The sequence below is a fragment of the Daucus carota genome, chromosome 3, assembly GCF_001625215.2.
Source record: "Daucus carota subsp. sativus chromosome 3, DH1 v3.0, whole genome shotgun sequence".
Classification (NCBI taxonomy): Eukaryota; Viridiplantae; Streptophyta; class Magnoliopsida; order Apiales; family Apiaceae; genus Daucus; species Daucus carota.
In genome coordinates this window covers 45,479,957-45,506,863 of record NC_030383.2, presented here as the reverse complement: position 1 = coordinate 45,506,863, position 26,907 = coordinate 45,479,957, and the positions used below count along the sequence as shown (strand labels likewise).

Below are 26,907 nucleotides of genomic sequence, written 5' to 3'. Positions count from 1 at the left end.
CAATTGCAATTAACTCTATTGTTAAATCCGAAACGAAAAGTTCAGTTAGTCGGTAGGTCAGTCGAGTTCGGTGAGCCGGTTGGTATTCGACCCATAAACCTCCTTAATTTATAACATGTTATAATATATATTTTATTATCTATTAAACCAAACATTTAAGTTAGTATGATGGGTTGATATTTGGTTTGACGTGTCTTTTTTAACTTGATATGTTCTATACTATATTATTAATTACTAATAATGAAATATTAAAAGATTGATTGGTTGATTTATATCTGATTTTATAGATCTCCTTAAATTATAACATGAAAAAAATCGTATTTTAACATTGTCAGTAAAATATATATGCTCGACCTAATTTTTAATTAGCCATTTGACGAAATTAACTATTAAGAATTTTGTCATTAGTTAAATAAAAAATTTATTTAATTATATTATTCTATTATAATTTTATTCTCACAATAATATTAATTTAAGTTAAAATATATACGATAAAATAGAAAATATTATGACCGCACGTGCATTGCACGGGTTATAAGCTAGTATTATTTAAAAGTGATTATATGTAACACCCTTGTACCATATAATCATTCTCATGCGATTTTAGCAACATCATCTAATTTAATAATATTATGAAATACCTTTCTCTGGATGAACGGATAATATAAACTTCAATAGTTGCTTGACTGTAATTTGATCTCTATCATAACATAAAATTCTAAATACTTAAACCATACCATCAAGCAACATAATATGTTAATACATTTTCGTCATCCATCATCCACCAAACATTATCAGAATTTAACATACATATATCTTCATGATTTTTCTTACACACTTAGTATGCTTAGAGTACATAAACACAATCTCTCAAGCTACATATATGTGCATCGGCTGTTGGAGGAGTCTGGAGCATCCTGATGGACCACCGCTTCTTAGGCACTATTTACAATCCCCACTGAGCACTCATATAGAACACACTACTAATTATTTATGTCCTGGAAAAATTGAGCGATTTTCATGAGTCGCAACTCAATGAATATACATCAACTTTAGTTTTTAAAAGATACTGAGATTGTCTGAAAATAACTTGTAGCGTCTTTGTAAAATCTTCCAGAAAATAAAAGAAAGTAAGGTTCTCGAAACAATTGTAAGAAAATATTCATTTTAATATATATTTCCTGTTCGTATTTATGAGAGCAATTAATATCTTTCATTCATAATATTATCATCATCCAAACTACACCAAGATATAACATCATCACATATATGTTTTACTTAATCATAAAGCACTGACATATGTTAATCATATATGCCATGAAAGTATGAACTTGTATCTATGCATGCATGCATCTCTGTTTCTCTTTCTTTTGCTATTGTGAACAGTTCACTGTATAATGCCCGTGTTTCCACATGTCCTCAAAGGATCCATGTGTGTCTGGCCAGCTCCGTTGTTATTTTACACCAACTATAAGAAAGATTGTAGAAGGGGGGGGGGGTTGAATACAATCTTTTACAAATTAAAAGATTCAAGAAACAATACACTTAAACACAGTAAAACAGGAAACACCAAGTATTTAAAAATACGGGTGGATTGAATGATCCACCCGTGAGATTTTATATAGAAGAATCTGTGGATTGATTACAATTCGCACAGCTGCTGGCTCATCACTCAAACAAGTTCTAACTCTCAGATTTTTCTCTCAAGTGATTTGAACAAGTTCAACTGATGCTACTAACTTGGTTATATACTCCAAGTTTCACAAAGCATTTAGCTAGATTACAAAATGCACTCTAATCTAAAACAATGCTGCACAACTTTGTCTTATGCATGCTTTCTGAGATGTCTTCATCTTTGACCATCATCTTGATTTGATTCAGATTGCACTGCATGAGATAAGTATGTTTCTGCTTCTTCTTTATTTTCCTAATTAGGCTTCCATGTCTATTTTAGTGTAATTCGATCCATGTGATTTGTCAGACTTAAGCTCTAGTCACTTTCAACTGCTCTTTGCTTCATCAATTGAAAGTTCTGGTTACTTTCAACTGCTCTTGACTTCATCAGTTGAATGTTGTGCTAGGCTCATCAGTTGAAAGAAATACAGACTTCATCAGTTGAATGAATTACAAACTTCATCAGTTGAATGCTGTTCCAGTTTCATCAGTTGAATACTTTGTCTTCAGTTGAAACATCATCCAATCTTCATCAGTTGAATAGTTACATCTCATCAGTTGAATATCCTTCACTTAGATAAAATTACATGGCATTGGATATTTACAATTAGCCATCCTATTCTACCCATCCGTTGATAATTCCCAAAGATAAGAAACATAACAATTACAACTGAAATTTGATAAAGATTCTAAGTAAGACATGTTACAAAATGTTTATGTTATCATCAAAAATTATTGATTCCTAACAATCTCCCCCAATTTATGACTGGAGAAGATGCAGACATAAATTCTACACTTGATGATAACAAAACATTAATAAAATAAAATGCAGAATTTAAATACAAGAGTTAGAAAAGTTTACAGATGATCATGCTCCTCTAGACTGAGCAGTTACTTGTTCCTAGAAGATCTTCTTCTTCTGGACTTAAGTTTTTCTTCAAGAATATTAATCTGTTTCTGAAAGATCCTGTAGAACCATTCTTCATCACTATCTTGTCTGTTGAGCTTGGATTGGAGAGTCTTCAGAGTATTCAAGCTAGCAACCTTGAGTTGATCTTTAGGTCTGAAAAATCTCCTAACACCTTGATTGTCCCTAAATTCCATGACTGGAGTAGGTTCATGGTGAATTTTCTTTCCAGTGTAGGGAATTTTCAGCCTTCTTTGCAAACTAGCATCTGAGTTCCATTCCTTCCTGATCTCAAGGATTCTCTTTAGTACCATTTGCTTTGCAGGTGGTGTAAATCCTCCTGTCCTCTTCATAGATCCATATATTTTTGTTAAAGAGCTGAATCCCTCAGAATTCAGAACTCTGTGAAGAGGCCAAATGACATCACCTTTGTTTTTGTAAGAGAATACCAATCTTTCAGGTAGTTTTGAAGTTGCTTCTATTCCTCTCACTTCTTGAAGATCATCCAGCTCCAGCTCCAACTCAGATATTTCTTCAATGTTAGCAATAATGAGATAGTCATCAGGATTTTCAGGTTCTTTTGGAGGTTTAGGAGGGTTAGCCATCTTCTTAGCCACAGACTTGACTTTCTTCTTAGGCTTGGAAGTTTCTTGAACAAGAAAGGCTGGAATTGGGATATCTTCCAAGTCAATTGGCTCCTCCTTTGGCATTATTGGCTCATCATGGAAGTTGACATCTGGATGTACCACTGTGGTGTCCTTGATTGGATAGGAAGGCTTTGAGATAGGCTTTTCTGGCACTTCTTCTCTTCTCTTGGCTGCCTCAGGCATCTTAGTTTTAGATTTGACTCTCTTTTTCTTTGGAGAAGATTCAAGAGGCAATCTTTTCTCATTTAGAAGCTCAGCTGCCAACTCCTCTTCCAGCTCAATAGCATACCTTTCATCAACCTCTATTTGGTTCAAAGAGAGTTGGGATTCAAACTCCTCTTTTTCACATTCTCTGGCCACCTCTTCAGCTTTTGCAAATGAGTAGTGAGGATGGCCAGTTCCAATAAACAGCTTCTGGCCTTCTCTGTAGATGATGGCAAAATGAGCTTTTAAAGCCACATCTGCACAGTCTTTGTAACTTTTGATCTCTTGGCCCAAAAGCTTGTATTCATTTTTGTCAGGCCTGGCTAGTGGAAAGTAGATTGAGCTTCAGTCTTTTCCAGGCTTGGAGTAGCCACAATTGTTTGGAAACAGAATGGGCTTGAACTCATTCAAAAATGATGGCTCACCCTTTTCTGTTTTGGAAGGGATAACAATCTCAGGTGTAATCACCCTGAGAATTGTGGTTGTGGTTGGAAAAGAGATTTGAGCTGTAGTGGCTGTAGAAGATGTAGAAGATTTCTTGCCCAGTTGAGCCACTCTCTTTGCAATAGAGTCCAATTCTTTCATCCTTTCAATCTTTTGCTTTTCCCTTTCAGTGTGGAAAGGAGGAGGAATTTGGCTGATCAATTCTGCAGGAGTTGGTAATTCTTTCTCCCCCTTTTTGTTAGCAGCAAGTGTAGGGGATGGACTGGGAAGAGAAACACCAGAGGCAAGAAGAAGATGTTGAAGAAGTCCAGTCTGAATTCTTTGATGCTGCAACATCTCATCCATTCTAGAGTTTAAGATATAGACATTTCCTTCCAGAGCTTCCACTTGCTTTTCCAATTGGAGTTGTTTTTGCTCAGATGCAGACAGAGCTGATTTGACCTGAGCTGGAAGCTTTTCATCAATTTGCTTGGTCAGATCAGTCTTAACAGAGGCAATAAGAGAATTGAGATGCTCTATCTCATGCTGAAAATGGAGAGATTGATATTTGTGAAGCTTGAGATTGTCTAGTGCTTGACTGGCAATGGTGGCAGAGATGGCTGGAGAGGAGGATGAGCTTCTAGATTGTGGTTGAAGAATTGTTGAAGCTTGCCTTTCCAGCTCCATGCTAACAACAATTGCATTGGCAGACTGCATGGAGAGCCATGAAGGTAGAGAAGTTGTAGGTTGTTCAACAAGGGATTCCTCAAGAGCATCATTGAGGTCTTCATCACTATCATCATAATGAAAATCATCTCCAGCATTGGCAGGCAGAGCTGTAAATGCCTCCTTTGCTCTAAGCATAGAAGATGTAGTGTGAATCAGATTGAGGTGCCTCTCAGCTGCTTGATTATCCAATCTGGCAAAATCTTGAATGGAAGACATCCCATGAGTAAAAGTCTCAGGGTCTAGTGAAACACTATCCAATATGGATCTATATTCAGCTTGAAACTCTTGTTCACTAAACCCTTCATTGACACCTGCATTTCTCTCAATTTCTCTCTTTTCTTGCATCAAGGGCTCCCTTTGGCTCACCACACCACTTACCTCTCCCTCACTTACCCTTACTAAAGGGTCACTCTTATCCTCTCCTTTTTCCTGGCTAGAAGAAAATGCCAGACTCTCCACACCCTCTCCTTTTGCCAGCTCACTAGGCTGCCTCTCCACTCCATAGCTCACTGCACTCAATCCTAGAAGTGTTTGTGCTACCATGTGATCAACTGCTGTAGAAGGAGGTAAATTAATTGAAGTAACAGCAGTTGTCAACTGATGAGGGACATCAGTTGAAACATGAGTAGAGGAGGCTTTCAACTGATGAGAGCTGTTAAGCAGATCAGTTGAAGGACAAACACTATTCAACTGATGAAGGAGATCAGTTGAAGATAATGAAGAAATAGGTTTAGAAGCTGTGATAGTTGAGTCTGTGGTGATTGATTTTAGAGAAAAATCCACAGAACACACTGTCACAGAAGAAGGAATTGGAAGAGAAAGATCCAACAAATCATCAAAATGATGATGATCAATCTCAGAAGGGGGCTTCTCCAAGAAATCCAAAGATGGAGAATTTACAAGTGTGGTGTGAATTAATTCCACATCCACAGAAGAGGTTGGGGATTGTGTTTGAGTAGTAGAGATGGTAAGATCATGAATATGGGTGATTTGTTGAGATGAAGAAGGGGGCTGTGACTCCACATTTATTGGAGTCACATCAATCTGACTTTGAGAAGTTATTTCCTGTGTGTGTGCTGAGTGCTTGAGTTTGTCACTTCTCAACTTCTTTCTCCCATAAGCTTTTATTGGTGAAGAAGTGGTGCCCCTCCCCCTTTTTAACTGTGTCCCTGGTTGGGGACTATTTTCAATAGCAACATCCTTTTGGGAGGATGCTGCTAGGGATGAGTTTAATTCCATATTAACATCTACAGTCTTTTGGGAGACTGCAGAGTGGCCAGGCTGGTCAACACACACCTCTCCATCCTTATTCTTAGGGCTTCTTTTATGTTCACCCTTTCCGACCTCACAACCTCCAATCACACTCCCCTCAGGTTTGTGTTTCTTGGATTTTACAACAGATGCCTTTTGGGAGGCATCTGAGGTTGGTTTAGAAGACTTGGTTTTAGAAGGTTTTGCCACTTGTGTGGACTGTTGATGGACCTCTTCAACAGCCCTGATGGCAGAAAGCAAAGAAGTTGAGGGTTGAGAGAGAGTAGTAGGAAAGCCATGTACCTCTTTTTCCTTTCCAGCCTCCATTATTGGCAGGTACACCACCTCCAAGGAGGGGTATAAATTCATCCTAAAGAGGTCCTTAAAGACTCTCTTTTCCTGCACAAAACTGGGAAGCTTGGCTTCCTTGTTAGTGATAACTAGCTCTTCATTGAGATGATTAGCTAGCATCATGAGAAATCTAACATAATAAATATTCCTAGGTCTACCAGTTTTATCACCTAGTTTCTCCCCAATTTCTTGGATCATCAAACCACCAAAGTTGAAATATTCATTAGTCAGGTACATGTAAAGCATTTGTAAAATCTGGGAAGTATGAGCATTGAAATTACTAATTTTACCAGAAAATGCCTTAATGAAAGCATCACACAAATAACTCCATTCTCTCCTAAGACCTCTTCTTTCTATTTTACCTAAGGCATCAGTTGGCAAAACATAATTCATGGCATAAAGTAAATTAACCAACTGAACATCACTAGGCAAAGATAAAACAGTGTCTTCAGGAATCTTAAAGCATGCTTTCATAACATCAGCATTAACAATATGAATTTCATTATTTAGAGAGAAGGTTAGAGTTTCATTCTCACTATTAAACTCCGCAGAGGTCCACATTTCCTCCACTATTTCATGGTAGATGGTAGGAGCTTCAAGCATAGCATAAGAGAGCTGGCTTGACTTGATGAACTCCATCATCTTGTGATACTCCTTCTCCTCCACAGCCTTGGTATCCACAAATGATGCGAAGTTGTTCTTCTCATAAATGAACCCACTTGGTGCAGTATACTTCTTCATTGGTGCCATTGCAGTTACAGAGAAAGCTTGAAGAGAAATTAGAACTTGCTTTTGCACAGAGAGAGAAGAGAGCTTTGAGAATTCGAAAGAATGAGATGAAAATAAATGAAAATAAATTAAAACACTTCAATACTTTCTCAGAAAATTGCTGTGATTGGCTGAGAAATTACCGTTGAGAAGAAATTACTCTTATTGAACTCTACAAAAATTACACACACGATCGTGTGTATAAAGTAGGTGAGAGACAAAAGAAATTTCAACGGCTCAGATCTGATAATACTTTCAACGGATGAAATAAGCGCCTCTTTAAACTTCCTATTCAACTGATGAAGATCAGTTGAAAGCGTCTTCAACTGGTGTCATCAGTTGAATGAAAAACAAAGCAAGAGGATATTGTTTCAAACATCCGTTGAAACAATTTCACTAGTTCATCAGTTGAAATATTATAGACTTTATCCAGAATTATAACTAATTCAATTTTGATAAATCAAGATTAATCAAATTCTGGCTGCCAAATTACAGAAAAATTCATTCTAAATTAGGAGAAATTTAACATACCTAATTTACTTACCAACCTTGTGAATGTGGATTCATCAAGAGGCTTTGTGAAAATATCTGCAATCTGTTCTTCACTTGGAACAAAATGCATTTCAACAGTACCAGCCATCACATGTTCCCTTATGAAGTGGTATTTGATGTCAATGTGCTTGGTTCTTGAGTGTTGTACTGGATTTTCAGTTATAGCAATAGCACTGGTGTTGTCACAAAATATTGGGATTTTTGAGAGATTTAATCCATAATCAAGTAATTGATTTCTCATCCACAATAATTGTGCACAACAGCTTCCAGCTGCAATGTACTCAGCCTCAGCTGTAGAGGTTGATACAGAATTTTGCTTTTTGCTAAACCAAGAAATCAATCTGTCACCAAGAAATTGACAGGTGCCTGTTGTACTTTTTCTATCAATTTTGCATCCTGCAAAATCAGCATCTGAATATCCAATTAGATCAAATCCAGAGTCGTTAGGGTACCAAATACCAAGATTTGGTGTTCCCTTAAGATATCTGAATATTCTTTTTATAGCAATAAGATGTGATTCTTTAGGATCAGATTGAAATCTAGCACAGAGGCATGTAGAAAACATAATATCTGGTCTACTAGCTGTCAAATATAAAAGAGAACCAACCATGCCTCTATAATTAGAGATGTCCACAGATTTCTCATTAGGACTTAACTCTAATTTGGTGGCTGTTGGCATGGGAGTCTTAGCTTCTTTGCAATCCAATAAATCAAACTTTTTAAGTAGATCATAGATGTACTTAGTTTGATTTATGAATATACCTTCCTTTACTTGTTTAACTTGTAAACCAAGAAAGTAGGTGAGCTCTCCCATCATGCTCATTTCATACTGACTTTTCATTAGATTAGCAAACTTCTTGCAAAGTTTCTCATCTGTAGAACCAAAAATTATATCATCTACATAAATTTGAACCAGAATAAAGGCACCATTTACATTTCTGTAAAATAGTGTTTTATCCACAGTTCCTCTGGAAAAATGATTATCTAACAAGAATTGAGACAGAGTGTCATACCATGCCCTTGGTGCTTGCTTTAGTCCATAGAGTGCTTTTAATAAAAAGTAAACATACTCTGGAAATTCTGGATCTTCAAAGCCAGGAGGTTGACTGACATATACCTCCTCTTCCAGTTCACCATTTAGAAAAGCACTCTTGACATCCATCTGATAAACTTTAAAGTTTGCATGAGCAGCATAGGCCAGGAAGATTCTTATAGCTTCTAGTCTTGCAACTGGTGCAAAGGTCTCATCAAAATCAATTCCTTCAGACTGAGAGTATCCTTTAGCAACAAGCCTTGCCTTGTTCCTGGTGACAACTCCATTCTCATCCACCTTGTTTCTGAATACCCACCTTGTGCCTACAATTGTTCTGTTTTTAGGTTTGGGTACCAGCTTCCATACATTGTTTCTCTCAAATTGATTTAACTCTTCTTGCATTGCAAGAACCCAATCAGCATCTTTGAGAGCATCTTCTATGACTTTAGGTTCATCCTGTGAAAGGAATGCACTATACAAACACTCATCTTGAGTTGCTCTTCTTGTTTGTACAGATGCATTTGCATCTCCAATAATTAGCTCAAAAGGATGATCCCTTGTCCACTTTCTTTGTGGTGGAAGTGATTGTCTTGATGATGTGGCTTCATTGTTGAAGTTCAGGTTTCCATGTTGGAAAGCTCCCCCTACATTTGACATCTCATTATTTCTAGACTGATTGAAATTTTGGGACATTCTTTCAACTGATGATCCTTGAGGTGTTTCAACTGATCCCTCAAATGCAGTTTCAACTGATGCTTCAGTTGAATTTCCAGTAGCAGCTGTTTCTTGCACCAGAGAGTCATCAGTTGGAACATTAATTCCAGGATTAATTCCAACATTTTGAACAGTGTCATCATCATCATCACTATCATACAGATCACCTTCACCTTCATTCTCAAATCTGAGATTATCATGAAATCCTTCATCTGAGAATCCTTGAATCTTTTTATCATCAAAAACTACATGGATTGATTCCATAACAATGTTGGTTCTCAGATTATATACTCTAAATGATTTTCCATTAGAGTATCCAACAAAAATAGCTTCATCTGCCTTGGCCTCAAATTTTCCAAGATTTTCACCTTGATTTCTTAGAACATAACACTTGCATCCAAATACATGAAGAAAGCTAATTGTTGGCTTCTTTCCTTTGAAGAGTTGGAAGGGAGTTAGATTATGAGGTTTGGTAATTAGTGAAATGTTTTGAGTGAAACAAGCAGTGTTCACAGCTTCAGCCCAAAAATAGGTTGGAAGTTGAGCTTCATTAATCATGGTTCTTGCAGCCTCAATAAGAGTTCTATTCTTCCTTTCAACAACACCATTTTGTTGTGGAGTTCTTGGTGCAGAAAACTCATGAATAATTCCCTCTTCTTCACAAAATTCTTTCATCACAGAGTTCTTGAATTCTGTTCCATTGTCACTTCTTATCCTTCCAACTTTGACATCTGGATTGTTGTTTAATGCCTTGATATGATTGATGATGATTTTCCCAGCTTCATCCTTAGAATGCAGGAAGAAAGTCCAAGTAAATTTTGAAAAATCATCAACAATCACTAGGCAATATTTCTTCTTTGAAATGGACATTATGTTGACTGGTCCAAATAAATCCATATGCAAGAGCTGAAGGGGCTTCACAATTGATGAAAGAGTTTTGCTTTTGAAAGAGCTTCTCTTTTGCTTTCCTAGCTGACAAGCTCCACATAATCCATCTTTGGAGAATTCCAGCTTAGGTAGGCCTCTTACCAAGTCCTTCTTAACTAACTCATTCAAGGTTTTGAAATTTAGATGAGACAATCTCTTATGCCATAGCCAACTGTCATCTGAGCTTGCTTTGCTAAGAAGACAAGTGATAGATTCAGACTTTACAGAATTAAAGTCAGCTACATACACATTTCCTTTCCTTTGTCCAATCAGAACCACATTGTTGTCATCTCCTTTGGTGACAACACAGGCTGCAGGAGTGAAATTAACTTTGTAACCTTTATCACAGAGTTGACTGATGCTAAGCAAGTTGTGCTTAAGACCAGACACCAATGCAACTTCATCAATGATGACATTTTCTTTTGCAATCAGGCCATATCCCATAGTATATCCTTTGCTGTCATCTCCAAAGGTAATGCTAGGGCCAGCTTTCTCCTCAAATTTTGTGAGCAGGGACGAATCTAGAGCATCCACTATCCAAGTACCACAAATTCTTCTTGTGGTTTCCCTGCACACATTACATAAACAGATCAAGTTGATTTTGGTACCCAAATTGCTTTGGGTCCAGATTTGTTAGTCTTAACAGCCTTTTCCACTTTCTCAACTTTTTACTTGGATTGAATTGGTTCAATCTTTGGTTTTGGTTGAGAAATTGGAATATCAACTCTGTTTTCAAACACAGGCCTTTGAGGCATGCATACATTGTTCATTCCATGCAAATTTGAATGAAATTGAGGCATGTTAACGGCATTAAAGTAAGGATTGAACATATATGGCATGTTAGGCTGAGAATAAGGATTGTGAGACAATAAACCAGGCATCATATTCATAGCAGATAAATTCATGTGAGGAACAGATGTCATAGGAATAGGCAAAGATAAATTAGGAGCAATCACAGTTTTACAATTAGCAGATAAATGATTTACACTACCACACTTACTGCAGGTTTTCCTAAGAGCACTAGCATTGGGAGTGTAATTGGTGTGCTTGTTAACTCCTATTTTGCCATTTCTATTTCCTTTCTTCTTTTTAGTCTCCTCAGATTTATGCTCACTAGTATCCAACTTCTTCTTGTTCTTGTTACTGGAATTAAGAGTGTTATTAACACTATCACTGGTCTCAGAAGAACTATTCTCACCTTTAACAAAATTCTTTTTAATAGGACCATATTTCTTGCTGAGCTTCTTGAGAACTTTCTTGTCAACTGGTGAGTTTTTGTTCAACTGATGACTCTCATCAGTTGAGACTTTACTCTTCAACTGATGATCATCATCAGTATTCTCATCACTTGAACTGTTCTCAGATATCTCAAGAATTTTCTTATTCCTTTTCCATTCATTCTCCACAAAGGTCTCTCTACCTTGCATGTTAATGATATTGGTGGAAACATCTCTACCAGATTTCCATTTGGCAATAATCTTTTGTTCCTTATCAAGCTGCTTTCTTATGATCTCTTCTCTCTTCAGAACAACCAAGAGATCATCCTTGGCTGTCTGACACTCAATTTTCAGCTTCTCAAACTCAATAAATTGAGCTTCTAAGGCACTGTTTCTATCACTAAGAAAGGTGTTAGCTTCCTTAATTCTACTGTTTTCCTTAGTAAGAGATTTTAAAGAAACATGCAAATGATACAATTCAGTAGACATTTCATTAATGGTAGCATTGCATTCATCTTTAGTTAACTCAACTAGGTTTGTAGTGAATACCTGACTACTGCTTCCAGTGTTTTCTTCTTGATCTGTGGAGTTGGCCATTAGAGCTAGATTGACAAACTCCTCCTCTTCATCAGAATCATCTCCAGCTGCCCAATCATCCTTTGTGATGAATGCTCTTTCCTTTTGTTTGAGAAGTTCATAATATTTCTTTTTGTAGTCAATGTTTTCACTTGACTTCTTCTCAACTTTAGGCTTTCTGCACTCATTTGCAAAGTGACCTGCAATCCCACAATTGAAGCATTTGAATTTTGATCTGTCAACCATGCTTCTGTCAGATTTTTGATTGCCTTTGAATGATTTTGCAGAATTGAAATTCTTTTTGAATTTCAGTTTGGAGAATCTCCTTGATAGGAAGGCTAGATGTTCATCAATTCCATCACTTTCTTCACCAGAATCAGCTCCATCTTTCTCTTTTCTTTTTCCTTTGCTTGACTCTGAGCTCTCCTCTTTGACCAACTTATCAGTTTCTTCAGCTTGAGACTTTCCCTTGTCCTTGACAGTATCTTCTAGAGATGCAACTAAAGCCACAGATGAATGCCCTTTCTTTTGGCTTTTCTCAATCTCTTCATCTTGCTCCATTTCAAGCTCATAAGTCTTTAAGGTTCCATACAGTCTCTCTAGAGTATAATCTTTAAATTCTTGTGTATTTCTGAGAGAGACTGTCATGGGTTTCCATTCTTTGGGAAGAGCTCTTAAGAATTTCAAGTTTGAATCCTTAACTTGATATACTCTTCCAAAGAGTTTTAGACCATTTAACAGCTTTTGAAATCTGTTAAATGTATCACTCAAACTTTCACCAGCCTTGAAATGGAATGACTCATATTGTTGAATCAGAAGCTGCATTTTGTTCTCTCTCACTTGCTCATTCCCTTCACAGATGGTCCTGATGGTGTCCCAAACTTCTTTGGCACTTGTGCAGCTGATAACACTATCAATCATCTCTTGATCCAAACCATTGAACAGAAGATTCATGGTTTTCTTGTCCTTGTGCACTTCTTCAATATCTTCTTGAGAATACTCATGGATAGGTTTTGGAATCATCTTACCTACCATATCTTCACCATCAGCTCCCATACTGGTGCAGACCTTCATTGGGACATGAGGTCCTTTTTCAATGCAGTTCACATAGCTTTCATCAATGGACAACAAATGCAGATGCATTCTCACTTTCCAGTGAAAATAGTTGTCTTTGTCAAGAACAGGAATCTTCACTCCAGCATCCTTCTTTCCCATCTTTCTTTAGCAGTGTTGATCTTTTTCCCTGTTTGTTGGGAACCTGGCTCTGATACCAATTGTTATTTTACACCAACTATAAGAAAGATTGTAGAAGGGGGGGGGTTGAATACAATCTTTTACAAATTAAAAGATTCAAGAAACAATACACTTAAACACAGTAAAACAGGAAACACCAAGTATTTAAAAATACGGGTGGATTGAATGATCCACCCGTGAGATTTTATATAGAAGAATCTGTGGATTGATTACAATTCGCACAGCTGCTGGCTCATCACTCAAACAAGTTCTAACTCTCAGATTTTTCTCTCAAGTGATTTGAACAAGTTCAACTGATGCTACTAACTTGGTTATATACTCCAAGTTTCACAAAGCATTTAGCTAGATTACAAAATGCACACTAATCTAAAACAATGCTGCACAACTTTGTCTTATGCATGCTTTCTGAGATGTCTTCATCTTTGACCATCATCTTGATTTGATTCAGATTGCACTGCATGAGATAAGTATGTTTCTGCTTCTTCTTTATTTTCCTAATTAGGCTTCCATGTCTATTTTAGTGTAATTCGATCCATGTGATTTGTCAGACTTAAGCTCTAGTCACTTTCAACTGCTCTTTGCTTCATCAGTTGAAAGTTCTGGTTACTTTCAACTGCTCTTGACTTCATCAGTTGAATGTTGTGCTAGGCTCATCAGTTGAAAGAAATACAGACTTCATCAGTTGAATGAATTACAAACTTCATCAGTTGAATGCTGTTCCAGTTTCATCAGTTGAATACTTTGTCTTCAGTTGAAACATCATCCAATCTTCATCAGTTGAATAGTTACATCTCATCAGTTGAATATCCTTCACTTAGATAAAATTACATGGCATTGGATATTTACAATTAGCCATCCTATTCTACCCATCCGTTGATAATTCCCAAAGATAAGAAACATAACAATTACAACTGAAATTTGATAAAGATTCTAAGTAAGACATGTTACAAAATGTTTATGTTATCATCAAAAATTATTGATTCCTAACATCCGTCTATGTCCGACTATGGAAATCGGCTCCGTCTATGTCCGACATAAGTCGGCCCCGTCTATGGCTGACATATAGTCTGCTCCGTAATTACCCGTAGGTTCCATATATAAAGGTGGCCATTACACAAGTGACTGTCACTTGTACTTTATGCTAATGTATCATTCGTGAAATCACACGTCAATACACATTCCATAAATACATGTACTTTGATATATCATCACATTACATTTACATCAAAGAACTTTAGTCATGTATAGAATCCCATAGTCAAATCAGTATTCTAATATATATATATCACTTCCAGCATATAAAAGCACGTAATTCGTATATCACACAGATATAAGTAGTGTTGATGTATACTCACCTTACTTCCGCAACTCAGTTACAACTTCCTGGTCCTTAAAGTTCTTCTGCACCTTTCTGTGCACCTATAAGGGACATAATTAATCATTAAAATCCTTTATAACTCTATATCATAGTGTGTGTACGTGTTACCTACCCTTAAAGTCCCTTCTAATTACTCTTATTGTTAATCCTTTCATTTAAAAGAGATTTGGTACTAACTGTTTCTCGTCTCACGTATTGTTACTATTTATACCTTTGGGTTACGACATTTTTCACTTACAAACCATTCGAGTTTTTCTTACAAAGCCAACTCATATACCTCCCAATTCGCCCCTAGTATTTACTCAAATTATTCCATGATTTATATCATCTTTGAGTTCGTCGAATTGTAACCTCAAAGTTCATTTCTTACCGGAACTAGGATTCTGCGTGTCCTGTACTATAATGGCCATAACTTCTAAACTGTAAATCCGTTTTGCATGATTCAAGCACTCACGCGATCTACTAATCAAACTCTATCCATCCATATAAAGAAACCTCTTGAATTCGAAACACAACTGTTCAGATGAACAGTAACAGTGGATGTTATTTCAACTCGGGCATGATAACGGCTATAATCTTAACATTTCCATGATTAAACTCATATTAATCATCAACCCAAACAATTATATAACCTTCAAATCATCATATCATACTCATATCAGATCATCCTTTCAAACCCAATCAAGAACAACAACTTTACAAGTTTAAACAATAATCCAAACATGTAAACATGCTTATTATAACACCATAACCTCCTAGTAATTATCTTAAGATTTATTGAAATTCTTCCACCAAGAACATCACTATTCATAGCTAGAATCAACCCTCTTTTTGAACACGTTAATGATTACAAATTTCAGAAACATACCTCTTGAATTAAAGGTCTTGAAGAGATCTTTCCAACAAGCTATAGAACACGAAAATCCGAGCTAGAAATATTTTCCTATGAATTTTTCTTGAATTTTTTCTTATTTTCTTTCTTTTCTTCTTTTTTTTTCCTTCACTTCGGCAGCAGATGAAATGTGGTCGTATACTTTGTTTCCATTTTGGTTTTCTTTTAACTTGATTAACCAATCAGAATGTGCCACCCTGCAGGAATATTCTTTTGAATATGCTTTTTGGATAATTATCTATTCCATGTCCTTAAATTCTTGAAATCTTAAATTAAATCTCACTATTCTTGATCTCGTTCATGAATTCCGACGATATAATAATTCCTAATATATTATTTGGGAATTTTTGACAGTAAAATGAGCTCATTTGGAGTCCGAAAATATTTCACTTTTTCTTAGGGATGTATCGGTCTGATATTTTTCCACTGATCCCTGTCCACTCTTAATCTCGAGATTTTTCTTCAAACTCAATATAGGAATGTTCTAGAGACTCCAAAGATCATAAACTTACTAACCTTCTCTTCAGTATTCCTTCTGAAATTCCGCTGGTTTAGTTTAAAGGTCATTTTGCAGTCCGGAAATCTTGGGTATCCGGCTCCTTTATTCCTTTTCATTTTAACTTCCTTGAGCTTCGTAAAATTTCCGAAAATTCATAAATGAGTCCCACAATTTATTTAGATACTCTAGGAAAATTCTTGGCTCATTTTGTGTCTTTTCTATTTTCACCTATTTTCTAATAACTGGATTTTATAATCACAGTTCGGTGCAAAATCATACAATTCTGACCGTACTTCTGTTCACTATTTCTCCGCTCTGGTAATTTATAAAATATCTAAAAATTATTCTGAGACTTTTATTTTTACCCCTTCATGTCCTTTCTCCTTTATAGGGTCACCTTACTATTCGCAAATTCCTTATAAATCCTAAAACAAAATATTTTTGTTAAATCTAAAATCCCGAAAACTATTTTAATACATTCAAAAGTATTATATAAGCATTTGTTTGGGACCAGGGTGTGACATTATATATGAATGAAACTCAACTTTCAAATGTAACTTGTTTAAATATAAGAAAGTGATTATATATGAAAGAAAATTAACTTTCTTAAATACAAGAAATTGTAGAAAATATAGTTTTAACCTTTTCTCAAAATTTTGAGAATATAAAATAAATTACATAAAAACTTGATATAAAAACATTGTTATATTATAACTAATTTTAAACTAAATTATTTTAGAGTGATTATATATGAATAATAATTAACTTTAAAAAAATAACGAGGAGTTTCTTCATGATTAAATATTTAAGTCAAAAGTATAATTTATGTTACTCATCAAAAAAAATAATGTAACTCATAAATATATTTATCCTTCACTATATAGAATAGGAAATAATATCAAAATAACACATAGAACCAAAATTTTAATTTTGGGGAGGGAATAGAATTTTATTGGAGGGAAGAAAAATTTTTGTTGGAAAGTTTACAGAGGGGAAAATGGATGAAAGTAAAAGAAAAGTAAAAGAGAGAATTTAATGTTGACAATTCCCGTAAGTAGTAACATGAAACCTAAGTTGTATTAATTACAAAAACAGGTCATAGCTTCACTTCTTAATATGTGTGCAAAATAACAAAACGACTAATATAATGGAATGGAGGGAGTATAGAGTTACGGTACTCATGAAAAGAAATATAAACTAAAATATGAGTATGATAATGATGAAGATCAAAAGATTTCAACACAAGTCATTTTATAGAAAAAAATATATAATTATAATATTTAATTTGTCATCTTAAAACTAACATTTGTATTGTAAAATTATTAAAATTAAGTTGAGTAACTTGAACATATATACACACATATAGAAGATAACATCATAATAAATAATCTGCTTATATAATATAAATATTGGTAATTATATGTGATATATTTTATATATTAGAAAATAACGGTGCGGTTTGAACTGCGCATGTATAATGTCAAATCGCAACCCACACCGCACCGTGCGGTTTGATAAAATTTCAACCCGCAACCGCACCACGAAAAAGAAAAACCGCATTTTGCGGTGCGGTGCGGAGCACTGCGGGCGGTTTATACGGTGTGGGCGGTTTGATGAACACCCCTACTTTTTAGATTCAAAGTTAAGAGTTTGTTTAAAGAGCCCATTAGAGATGCTCTTAGTTTATCTGACCCAAACATTTTACTATAGTGTTTTTTTAGGTGTCTCTATCTAATTGTTTATATTTTGAAACTTATCAAAAATTAATGGATCTCAGACACTTCAACCACTTTTCTTTTTCATTTCCATCACGATATATATTCTTAACTTCTATACCCTCAGACCATATATAAACAAATGTCTGGATGGAGGGAGTATATCCGAACGATCGGTTTTATTTTATTTTTAGGCAAGTTTCCTGGGTTAACATTACTTGACTCAAGAAAACTATAAGTTTCATGCTGCACAGCAAATAAATAGTCATAAGACTCATAACGATAAGCCCAGTGTTAAATAATGTATCCATAAAGAGAAGGCTTGTATATCCATGGGCTGACAGGAGTACTTGGTATGAGTTAAATGGGCCTACGGGGTGAACAAGTTTGCTGACTCCTGAGCAAATTGGCATACAACATTTTTACCAAAACGAAACCGGTTTACTGTCTTTTTTTTTTGTCAGGAAACCGGTTTACTGTCTTATCAAAGAAAAAAACAAGTTTCCAACATTTTGTTATCAGTCATCTGTCAATGCATTATGCAATACCAAAATAAATTGTTTTTTTCAGAGTGTCAATTCATATGTTTTTTCAGAGTATATCTTGTTTTAAATATTCAACAAATAGAGAATCATGATGAGTAAACTATTGAGTTGTGGAGACAAAGGCCAAAAGCTTTAGTTACCAACATATACTCAGCCTGTGCAGGTTCTGTTTGTTCTTTTATATACCTTTAATGCATATTTTACAGATATTGAAACCTTCGAATGAAAAAAATTAAGCCAGAATTTTAATCAAGTAATCGTACAGAATAGATAAATATATTTTGGTAAGTACATAAATAATATCAATCAAGAAGCTAAAAACATCTGTTCTTCATTTGCAGTCATCCCCTCATGACCAGAAAACTGAATGTTCCATGAATATCATTCTAAATATGACGGCCAACAGCTTTTCCACAAAGTATAGCATTTGATGGAATGTCATACTCGTTAGCAAGATTTTGAACTGGGTTGTAAACTCTGAGATAAAATTGTTGCCCTAGATATTGCCTTTCCCATGTAGCAGACCTCATATTCCACATGCCTTGGTTGTCCAAAGAAACATATATAGCACTCCAAGAGTTGGGATATACCTGGAAACAATAAAAGTGAGTTAACAATTTTGCTTAATGGTTCACATAAGTTTCGTTACTGCAAATTGCAATCGCGACGTTTAGCAAAGAAGGGCTAAAGGATGTATTACTTGAACGGTATGTCTGGTAAGAGCATCAATTAGATTGTAGCTCTTTCTACTAGCTTCTGTCCATTTGCCGGATCCATAACTGCATTTGTTAAAATGGTGCACAGTTAGAAGCTGATACCTCCCTCGAAGGGGGAAAAACCATTTAACTGATTATAAGCATGGTGACTTACCCGATGGCCCAGAAATCATAGCCATCAAGATGCCAAGATTGCATGGTTTGCTCATTGTTCTGAAAGACAACTTCAATAAAGTCGTGGTGGGAGGCAGGCATAACCGCGGTAGCAACGGATGCAGGACCTTCAGAAGGGGAACTTTGTATGGAATTTGTGCTGAACACTCCAGGAATGTTGAAGTAATCAGCAAGTTTTAAAGGGGTATCAGCATTGATGTAAGAGACTCTGTTGACAGCATATCGTTGCTTGCCGTTTATTAGAGGAGCTGAGTTTGTCAATACAATTGTTTTTGCTGGTTTAATAGTTCCATAATGGAAAGAACCCTGGGGGTTGGGCCTGGCTGCATTTGCTGTCAAATTCCACCTAGGAAAGAATATATCAAACATCATGCACAAAATATATCATAGATATATAACAAATGCTATGAGATGAATGATGTAAAACAAAAAGGCCCAATGAATATATACCTGTAGGTTCTGGCCTGCTGCATCGACCAGTGAACCTGATAAGTTGGACCAGCGGGTACAGGTCCGGATACTGGGGTATGGGAGTTACTGTAGTGTAACACTGCAGTGCCTGTCAGAACACGGTTTGTAAATCGTGTTGATGCAACAATATAGTAATCTTTCGGTTGCTGATCTAAAGTAACTAGCACAGAGACGGATTGGCCAACATGCACATCAAGAGAATCATACAGGTTTTGAACCGTGTGAGATCCTTCAACTTCAACTAGCTTCATCTTGTGTCCCTGAATCCTGAAGTTCAAGGTGGTTGACAAGCCCACATTTGAAATCCTGAATAAGTATGTTTTACCTAAATTGAAAGGTGAATGTGTAATTGTCAGAAAAACAATTCAGACAAGACTGGATCACCCGTATGACAAAGGTTAAAATTTAAAAGTGTAGAGAGATTTTAGTAACAAAACTTAAAAGCATAAAGATCTTTTAGCAACAAATTATGATTTTAGTTCAGATGTTTAGGACCTTGATCACCGCTGTAGGAAGACTGTGTTTGTCCATTGATAAGAACGCCATCAGGAAATGTTAAAGACTTTCCAGAATCGAGATACTGTCTTAATCCCTGACAACATAAAGACATTAATAACATATTAGAAGAGTGAGAAAAGGATCAGGAACATGTCGATTTTGGGAAAGGAATTTTGCTGTGCAGCATCCACAATTAAGCTACTATAACTTCTACTGAGAAGAAACTAGGCTAGGCAGCCCTGCCTGTGGCTGTAGGACCTTTTCTTTTTTAACAGTTAGACTGTCAAGATGAAAGGGGGTGCCCAAAACAATAAACAAAAAGGAATATTGTTATCCTCGAGGGGAAGAACATCACGTAATCTAATATCTATACAAAGGACAACATAAGGCTAATTTATCAAGGATATATACAGGAGGAAATTGACCAACAAGTATATCCCTGCCATTTGAAACTAATATATATCATAACAGACCACGCTCTCCCAGCTACCTTTTACTAGTAGCCAACAAAGTTATTTGTCCATTTAACACAAAATCCAGACTTTTTACAGAGGCTCGTAGAAACAGTGAATTTACTTTTCAAAATGATTCAGAAGCATTACAAGTAGGAAAGAGCAAACAGCATCGTTACCTTGTGGTTACCCTTGCGCCAGTCACCAATAAGTAAACTAAAGTCTGCAGCTGGTGTGGCATACGGGATTGGAATCCTTGGTCTTGAATAGACATTTAGTGCCCCAAACCCTCCAGCAGCTTTGTGCATTGCAGTAGATGGGAAGTATGTATATCCTCCAATTTGATCTTTTGGTTGAAACTTGTAAGTGAAATTTGAATTTGGGGGGATAGGACAATTTGTCCCCAACACACCATCTTGCCAAGAGTTTTTCCTCTGTTTAATTCCATTCCTAGTCAAGACATAATAACTTCCTCTCAGACCAAATATCCATAATTGATTTGCCTAGAATTTACACACTAACTGCACAATTCTAGTTGCATATAAAGAAAAGAGTTACCATATTTTATTTTATTTTTGCTAAATAAAATTTTTATAAGAAAACAGGGAGAAAAATTCATTTGAATAAGTTGTGCAATGGGTTTATATGATTATGCCAGCAATTGAGACCATTACACTATGAAATATGATATAATTATATAAACTATCATCCAAGTTGACATTTTGTTTACTCTGATAATTAAAGAAAAAGATATCAAGCTTCTAAAAGTCCCCCAACATCTTAAGGTATAATAGCTCCTGTAACTCTGCTCTCTCGATTTTGAATTTCAGGAACCCAACATTCTCAAAATATATGTTGAATTTACATCAACATATATTGATGCCAAAAATCTAGAGAATTGAGAGACTGACCATGTTAAAAGAAAAGGCTCATCCAGCTTGTTGAAAAGATTAAGAACAATGTTGTCATTAGTAACAACATCAAGTCTAGGTCCAGGAAATTGCCCATTAATCAAAATGACCTGATAATTGTAAACCACCAAATAAATCAAACTTACATTCCAAAACAATCAAAAACATCACACCTAAAACAAAAAAGAACACAATCAAGAAACCATGTCACACCTGTTGAGGGGTACCCAGAGGAGAAGCTGTTCCATAAGTAACAGTCCATGTATAGTATTTATAAGGGTCCTCAGCTTTCAAAACACTCAAGAACCCAACAACTAGTACAAAAATAAGCTGAATGGAGGCAGCTTTTGACATAGCACCAGAACAAAGAAAACCACTTTCAAAACCTTAAAATCTGCAAAACACAACTAGTTTAAGAACAATGCATACAAATGTAGTAGAGATCTGAGTGATCTATGTAATGGATATGGGTTTGTTGTCTATGTTCCTGATTGCTAGATTAGTGTTGGCGGTAGAGATGTTCAAAAAATCCGAAATCTGAAATCCGATCTGATCCGATCTGGAAAAAAATCTGAAAAATCCGATCCGAAAAAAACTCGGTCTGGCCCGGCCCGGCCCGAGGGCCTAAAACAGGCCTAATATTTTCAAAAAAACCCGGATAAAATCCGGATTTTTGAAAAATCCGGGTTTTTTATAACTAAACCGGGCCTAGTATTTTTGGAAAAGCCCGGCCCGGCCCGGACCGATTTTTAAAAAAGCCCGGCCCGATCTGGTTTGAAAAAAATCCGGATTTTTTTGGCCCGATCTGGATCTGGCCCGAACAGATCTTTTGTGCATCTCTAGTTGGCGGTGGGGAGTGGGAACATAGAACTTGCTATATATAAATAAAAGTGTAGAAAAAGGAAAGTAACAGTGCATGCAGGAATAATAATGTAAAGCCCGACCAACAACTTGCATAATCGGCGGTAATAACGCGTATTGGCTAATATGATTAGCAATGATTATATACTTAAGTAGCTGGCATCTTATTCCCCATGAGGCAACTGCTCTGCTACCGCTATTAAGTAACTGGTGCTAATTACTCTAAAAGAGAACAGAGCATGCCAATAAGAATGTGGGGTCCGACACCTGTCAAATGCACTGTAAAGAAGATTTTAAACGAAACAGAAGTCATTGATATTATGATTAAGAGCAAGTCCAACTAGGGCTGGCAATTTCAGACACGACCCGATAACCCGACACGAATTCGACCCGTAAAGTACGAATTCGGGTCAAGGTATTTCGGGTTCGGGTCGATTTCGGGTTGACCCAAAATTAACCCGAAAAAATCGGGTCATTTTCGGGTTGGGTTCGGGTAACCCGGAATCCACCCGAATTATATATATTATATATTATATAATTAAAAGTTTATTACTTAACGTACAAAACCCTAAACTATCACACTGTCAATTATCCACTTCATTCTAATCACCTGCCTACTGCTAAGCCGCGGCCGCACAAACCCTGAAATCTCTGACTCACCCTCTATTCTTTCCGCCTCCAAATCAGAATCCCTCTCTTTTAACTTCTCAATCTCTTGCTCGCTCTCTCGACTAGATTTGTATCTGATTTACTTTTTCAGTTTCAAAATTGGTGAGTTTCTCTCATTCCGATTCGAATCTCTCGCTCGCCCTCTCAACTGGATCCGACTAATTATCAATTCGATTATCTAATATTTTGGATGAATGCTTGAAAGGAGAACTTTCAGTTAAATGTGTGTGTGCTTGTGAAGTTCAGGCTAGCTAATGCTTGGTTGCACGCTGGTCTGTTTGTGTATCCACAGTCAGATATGTATATCATCAGATTTGTGTAAAAGATTTTGTGATTTGATTGTGTAAAAGATTTGTTTACCTTCTATTGCAATTCAATCGAGTCATGTTCGTGTCTTGCCGGGTCATGTTGATCGTATTGGGTTGGGCATGGGCGAGAATTTCGGGTCATTTCGGGTCGTGTCGGGTAACCCGAAATTAAATCGAGTCGTGTTCGGGTTAGGTACCTGTACCCATTAAATTTTCGGGTCGGGTTCGGGTTGGGTTGAAAATACTACCCGAGTATGTTGACCCGACACGAACCCGACACACGACCCGTAATTGCCAGCCCTAAGTCCAACACTATGCTAAGAAGTTCCCTAAAAATATTATAAAATAATATGTTTTAGTGATTTAGCACAAGATTTAGCACATGAGCTCCAATAGTACTCCCTATATCTATTCTCTATTATTATAATAATATTAAATTTAAACACTTTGGGATGTTGTGAAAAGGGAAATGATGTGGAGGAGAGAGGGAAATGAATATTTTAATGATAAAAATAATTTAGAAGTGGCTAGTATATTCTAAAAATAAGGAAGGGGAGGCTTGTGCTAGTGGCTAGAATGGCAAGGACCTTCAAATGGTTAAAAGATGAAAAAAGTATCAATTATACATAACATAGAATTAAATAATACTCCTTCCGTCCCTCCCATTTCTTTACACTTTTCTTTTTGGGGTGTCCCATTCAGTTCTTTACATTTCAAAACTTACCAAAAATAGTTAATGGGTCCCACTACTTCTCCACTTTTTTTTCCTTTTCACACTACTTTTACTCCACTATCTTCTTTTTATACATTAAAAATCAATGGGTCCCACCACTTCACCCACTTTTCTTCCTCTTTTCCACTACTTTATACATATTTCTTAACCTCCGTGCCCAACCCATTTGATAAGAAATGGGAGGGACGGAGGGAGTATTATTTAAGCCTGCATTGTCAAAAATAATATTATTTAATTTTTTTTTAAAATCAAATTTGGGAATTTTTACTCTCTTTTTTGTTTTTTTTGACTAATGTGGTTTATAGCCTTTCAATTTGGACATCCGTTCTAAGATATTTTCGAAGTTAGTCAGAATCGAGAGGATAAACTCTTAATCTTTGGGCTATCTGTTCGAGGATTTTTACTCTTAAGAAAATTATATGGGAATTATTTGAAAAACTTTAATGGCATGTTTGGAATGAGGATTTCAAATCCTGGATTAAATCAAATAACATGTTTGGATATTTGGGTTTCATTAGACATTCAACTGAAATGCATGTTTCTCAATTAAAACTCAGACATTCAAATGAAATCCAAATTTTTCATTTTTGATATATAATTTAAAATCACAATTAAATATCTAAGATTCTTTTAAATTTTTTAAAATTCAAGTTGAATACCCTCTGATTTCATGAATGAAAAAAAAATCCTTAAAATCTAAATTGAATACACCTCTTAACAGGAAGAGACTCCGTATAGTTTCATAACATCATTTTAGTTTTATTTATTTTCTGAATAAATATATAAAAATAAAACATTTTTTTGTTGAAGTAAACGTAAAAATTTATTGGAGAATTTTTTTAAAAAAATCGTGAAACTACACAAGAAGCCTCGAAATATAGGGGCCGTTTGGGTTAATTTAAAACAAGTGACTTTTTACTTAAATTAAAGAAGTGGAGTACAAGTGAGAAGTAAATAATTTAATAAAGTGTTTGGAAAAGAAACAGAAGCTGTGAGACAGAAGCTAGCATTCTCAGCTTCTTAAAAGTGCTTATATTTTTTTACACAAACGGGTCCAAAAAAACAGAAGTCAGGAAAAGCTTATACTTCTTCGTCCCAAACACGCTCGTAAACAACCTGTTAGAGATTTTTTATTTACTATTTTCCCTCCGTCTTAGTTGTCAACTTTGGTATTGTGCCGGTCAAATTGACCGAATTTTGACTGAAATTTATTAATATTTTATCAGTTTAAAAAATAAAAAAAATATGTCACCAGAAATAATTTTTAATCTACTTTAATATGTAATTTTTTAGTTTTTTGAAATAATGAAAGAATAATTTATAATTTTTGGTCAAAAGTTAGTCAATTTGATCAAAATGTGACAAGTAAAAAGAGAAAGAGAGAATATTTGAGAGGAGCAATATTGTAGATGAATGGGAAAGTCAGTATATCCATGTGATCTGTTGCCTGTTGGTGGTTGAGCTTCATCAGTATCTGCAGTAAATATCCGGTTCAGGTTCCGACTAGTATTTTCATGTCCAAGAGAAGGTTTTTCGAGCCTTCTAGGTCTGTGGTACTGGTTTCTACATGGATGGGCTCCACACGGAGTCTACCCACTCTGCTTTATTTTCTGTGCCGCACCGCTTCATTGACTAATTAATTACTCCCTCTGTTCCATTATTATATTCCCATTTAGTTAAGTTCTATGGAGTACATAAAAACATTGGAGTATTGGAGTACAAATCATAATTTTTTAGTTTGATCCTATATAATATCTTTGATTATCCAAATTTTGATATAATCTATCATTTATAAGTTGTCCTGCACATAATTGTCAATTAATCATTGATATCTCTCAACTTTAACGAGTATTAACATTATTGTTCTGCTTATTAGTTATATTGCATAATATAGAGTCCTATGATTTATAAAAGTAATTATTCTACCATTTGATCACGATGTTTATGTTGCAGAACATAATGTGCAGGTTGTCAAATATTTACAAATATTATTGGACAAAAAAAATTGAAATCTAGATGACTAGATTACATTTTATCAAATTTTGTACTCCAATACTCCAATTTTTTTTGTACTCCATAGAACTTAACTCTATTTCCATTATTGAGAATAAAAAAATATTTCAAATTACTTGTACATTTCAACTATATTGAGAGTGTAGTCAATATTTATATTTTCAAGACGAGGTTTATACCACATTTCACTAAATTATATTTTCTAAATCAAATATATCTCACATATTACTTGATCAATGGAATAAATATAATAATAAATGAAAATTTTCTACAAAAGTTAGTTTTTCTTAATATGCGTAATTTGTTCAAAAGTGGACATGTATTATGAAACGGAGGGAGTAAACTTGAGGAGGAGTATATGTTCGAGTGTACGTTTTATTTTGACTTTTTTAACTTAATTTATAAGTTATTAAAATTGTAAATATATGTTTAATTATATATATTTCTAAATTTTCAACTATATTATAGATATATCCATAATTTGTCAAAATTTATTAATTGTATCAATAAAATTTAAATAATTTTAAACTAAATGAGTTAATCTGAATTAACCTGGCAATGGAATATTTGGATAAGGATTTGGCTCTAAATTCACTGACAGTATTATCAAAATAAAATACTCCCTTCGTCTCACAATACAAGTTTATTTTGGAAAAAAAAATATCCTATAATACTTGTCCAATTTTAGTTTCCAATGCAAATATATATATTGGCATTATTCTAAAATCACCTTTCTTGAAAATTGTATAACAATTGATAAAGGTTGAATAAAAGTCTATATTCATACATTTATTAGGAGTACGAGTGAGAAAATATTATCTAATTAATATTTTTTTAATATACAC

The 26,907-nt window shown here is 35.2% G+C and overlaps 2 protein-coding genes across 7 annotated transcripts; both read right to left on the bottom strand.

The window, feature by feature from the left end:
* Positions 1-706: 706 nt before the first annotated feature.
* Positions 707-16,446, bottom strand: LOC135151231 (uncharacterized). Of its 6 annotated transcripts, none has more exons than XR_010289835.1 (4): positions 15,474-15,751; positions 14,583-14,646; positions 6,723-6,975; positions 707-998 (listed from the first exon to the last, which is right to left on the bottom strand). XR_010289835.1 is itself a non-coding variant. In XM_064089032.1 (3 exons), the coding sequence occupies exon 3, from the start codon at positions 13,186-13,188 to the stop codon at positions 10,849-10,851; it is 2,340 nt and encodes a 779-aa protein (XP_063945102.1). In that variant the 5' UTR covers positions 13,189-13,995; positions 14,583-14,646; positions 15,474-16,446. The 6 variants fall into 6 exon arrangements, 1 of the variants encoding a protein (XP_063945102.1); XR_010289836.1 differs by having other exon boundaries at positions 6,723-6,921; positions 15,474-15,746; XR_010289832.1 differs by lacking the exon at positions 6,723-6,975 and having other exon boundaries at positions 15,474-15,664.
* Positions 16,447-18,479: 2,033 nt separating this feature from the next.
* On the bottom strand, positions 18,480-21,991 carry LOC108214960 (L-ascorbate oxidase homolog). The gene is made up of 8 exons (XM_017387233.2): positions 21,692-21,991; positions 21,479-21,588; positions 20,747-21,017; positions 20,113-20,209; positions 19,597-19,942; positions 19,127-19,492; positions 18,957-19,035; positions 18,480-18,846 (listed from the first exon to the last, which is right to left on the bottom strand). Exons 1-8 carry the CDS (start codon positions 21,830-21,832, stop codon positions 18,643-18,645), a joined length of 1,614 nt encoding a protein of 537 aa, XP_017242722.1. The 5' UTR covers positions 21,833-21,991; the 3' UTR covers positions 18,480-18,642.
* Positions 21,992-26,907: the final 4,916 nt, after the last annotated feature.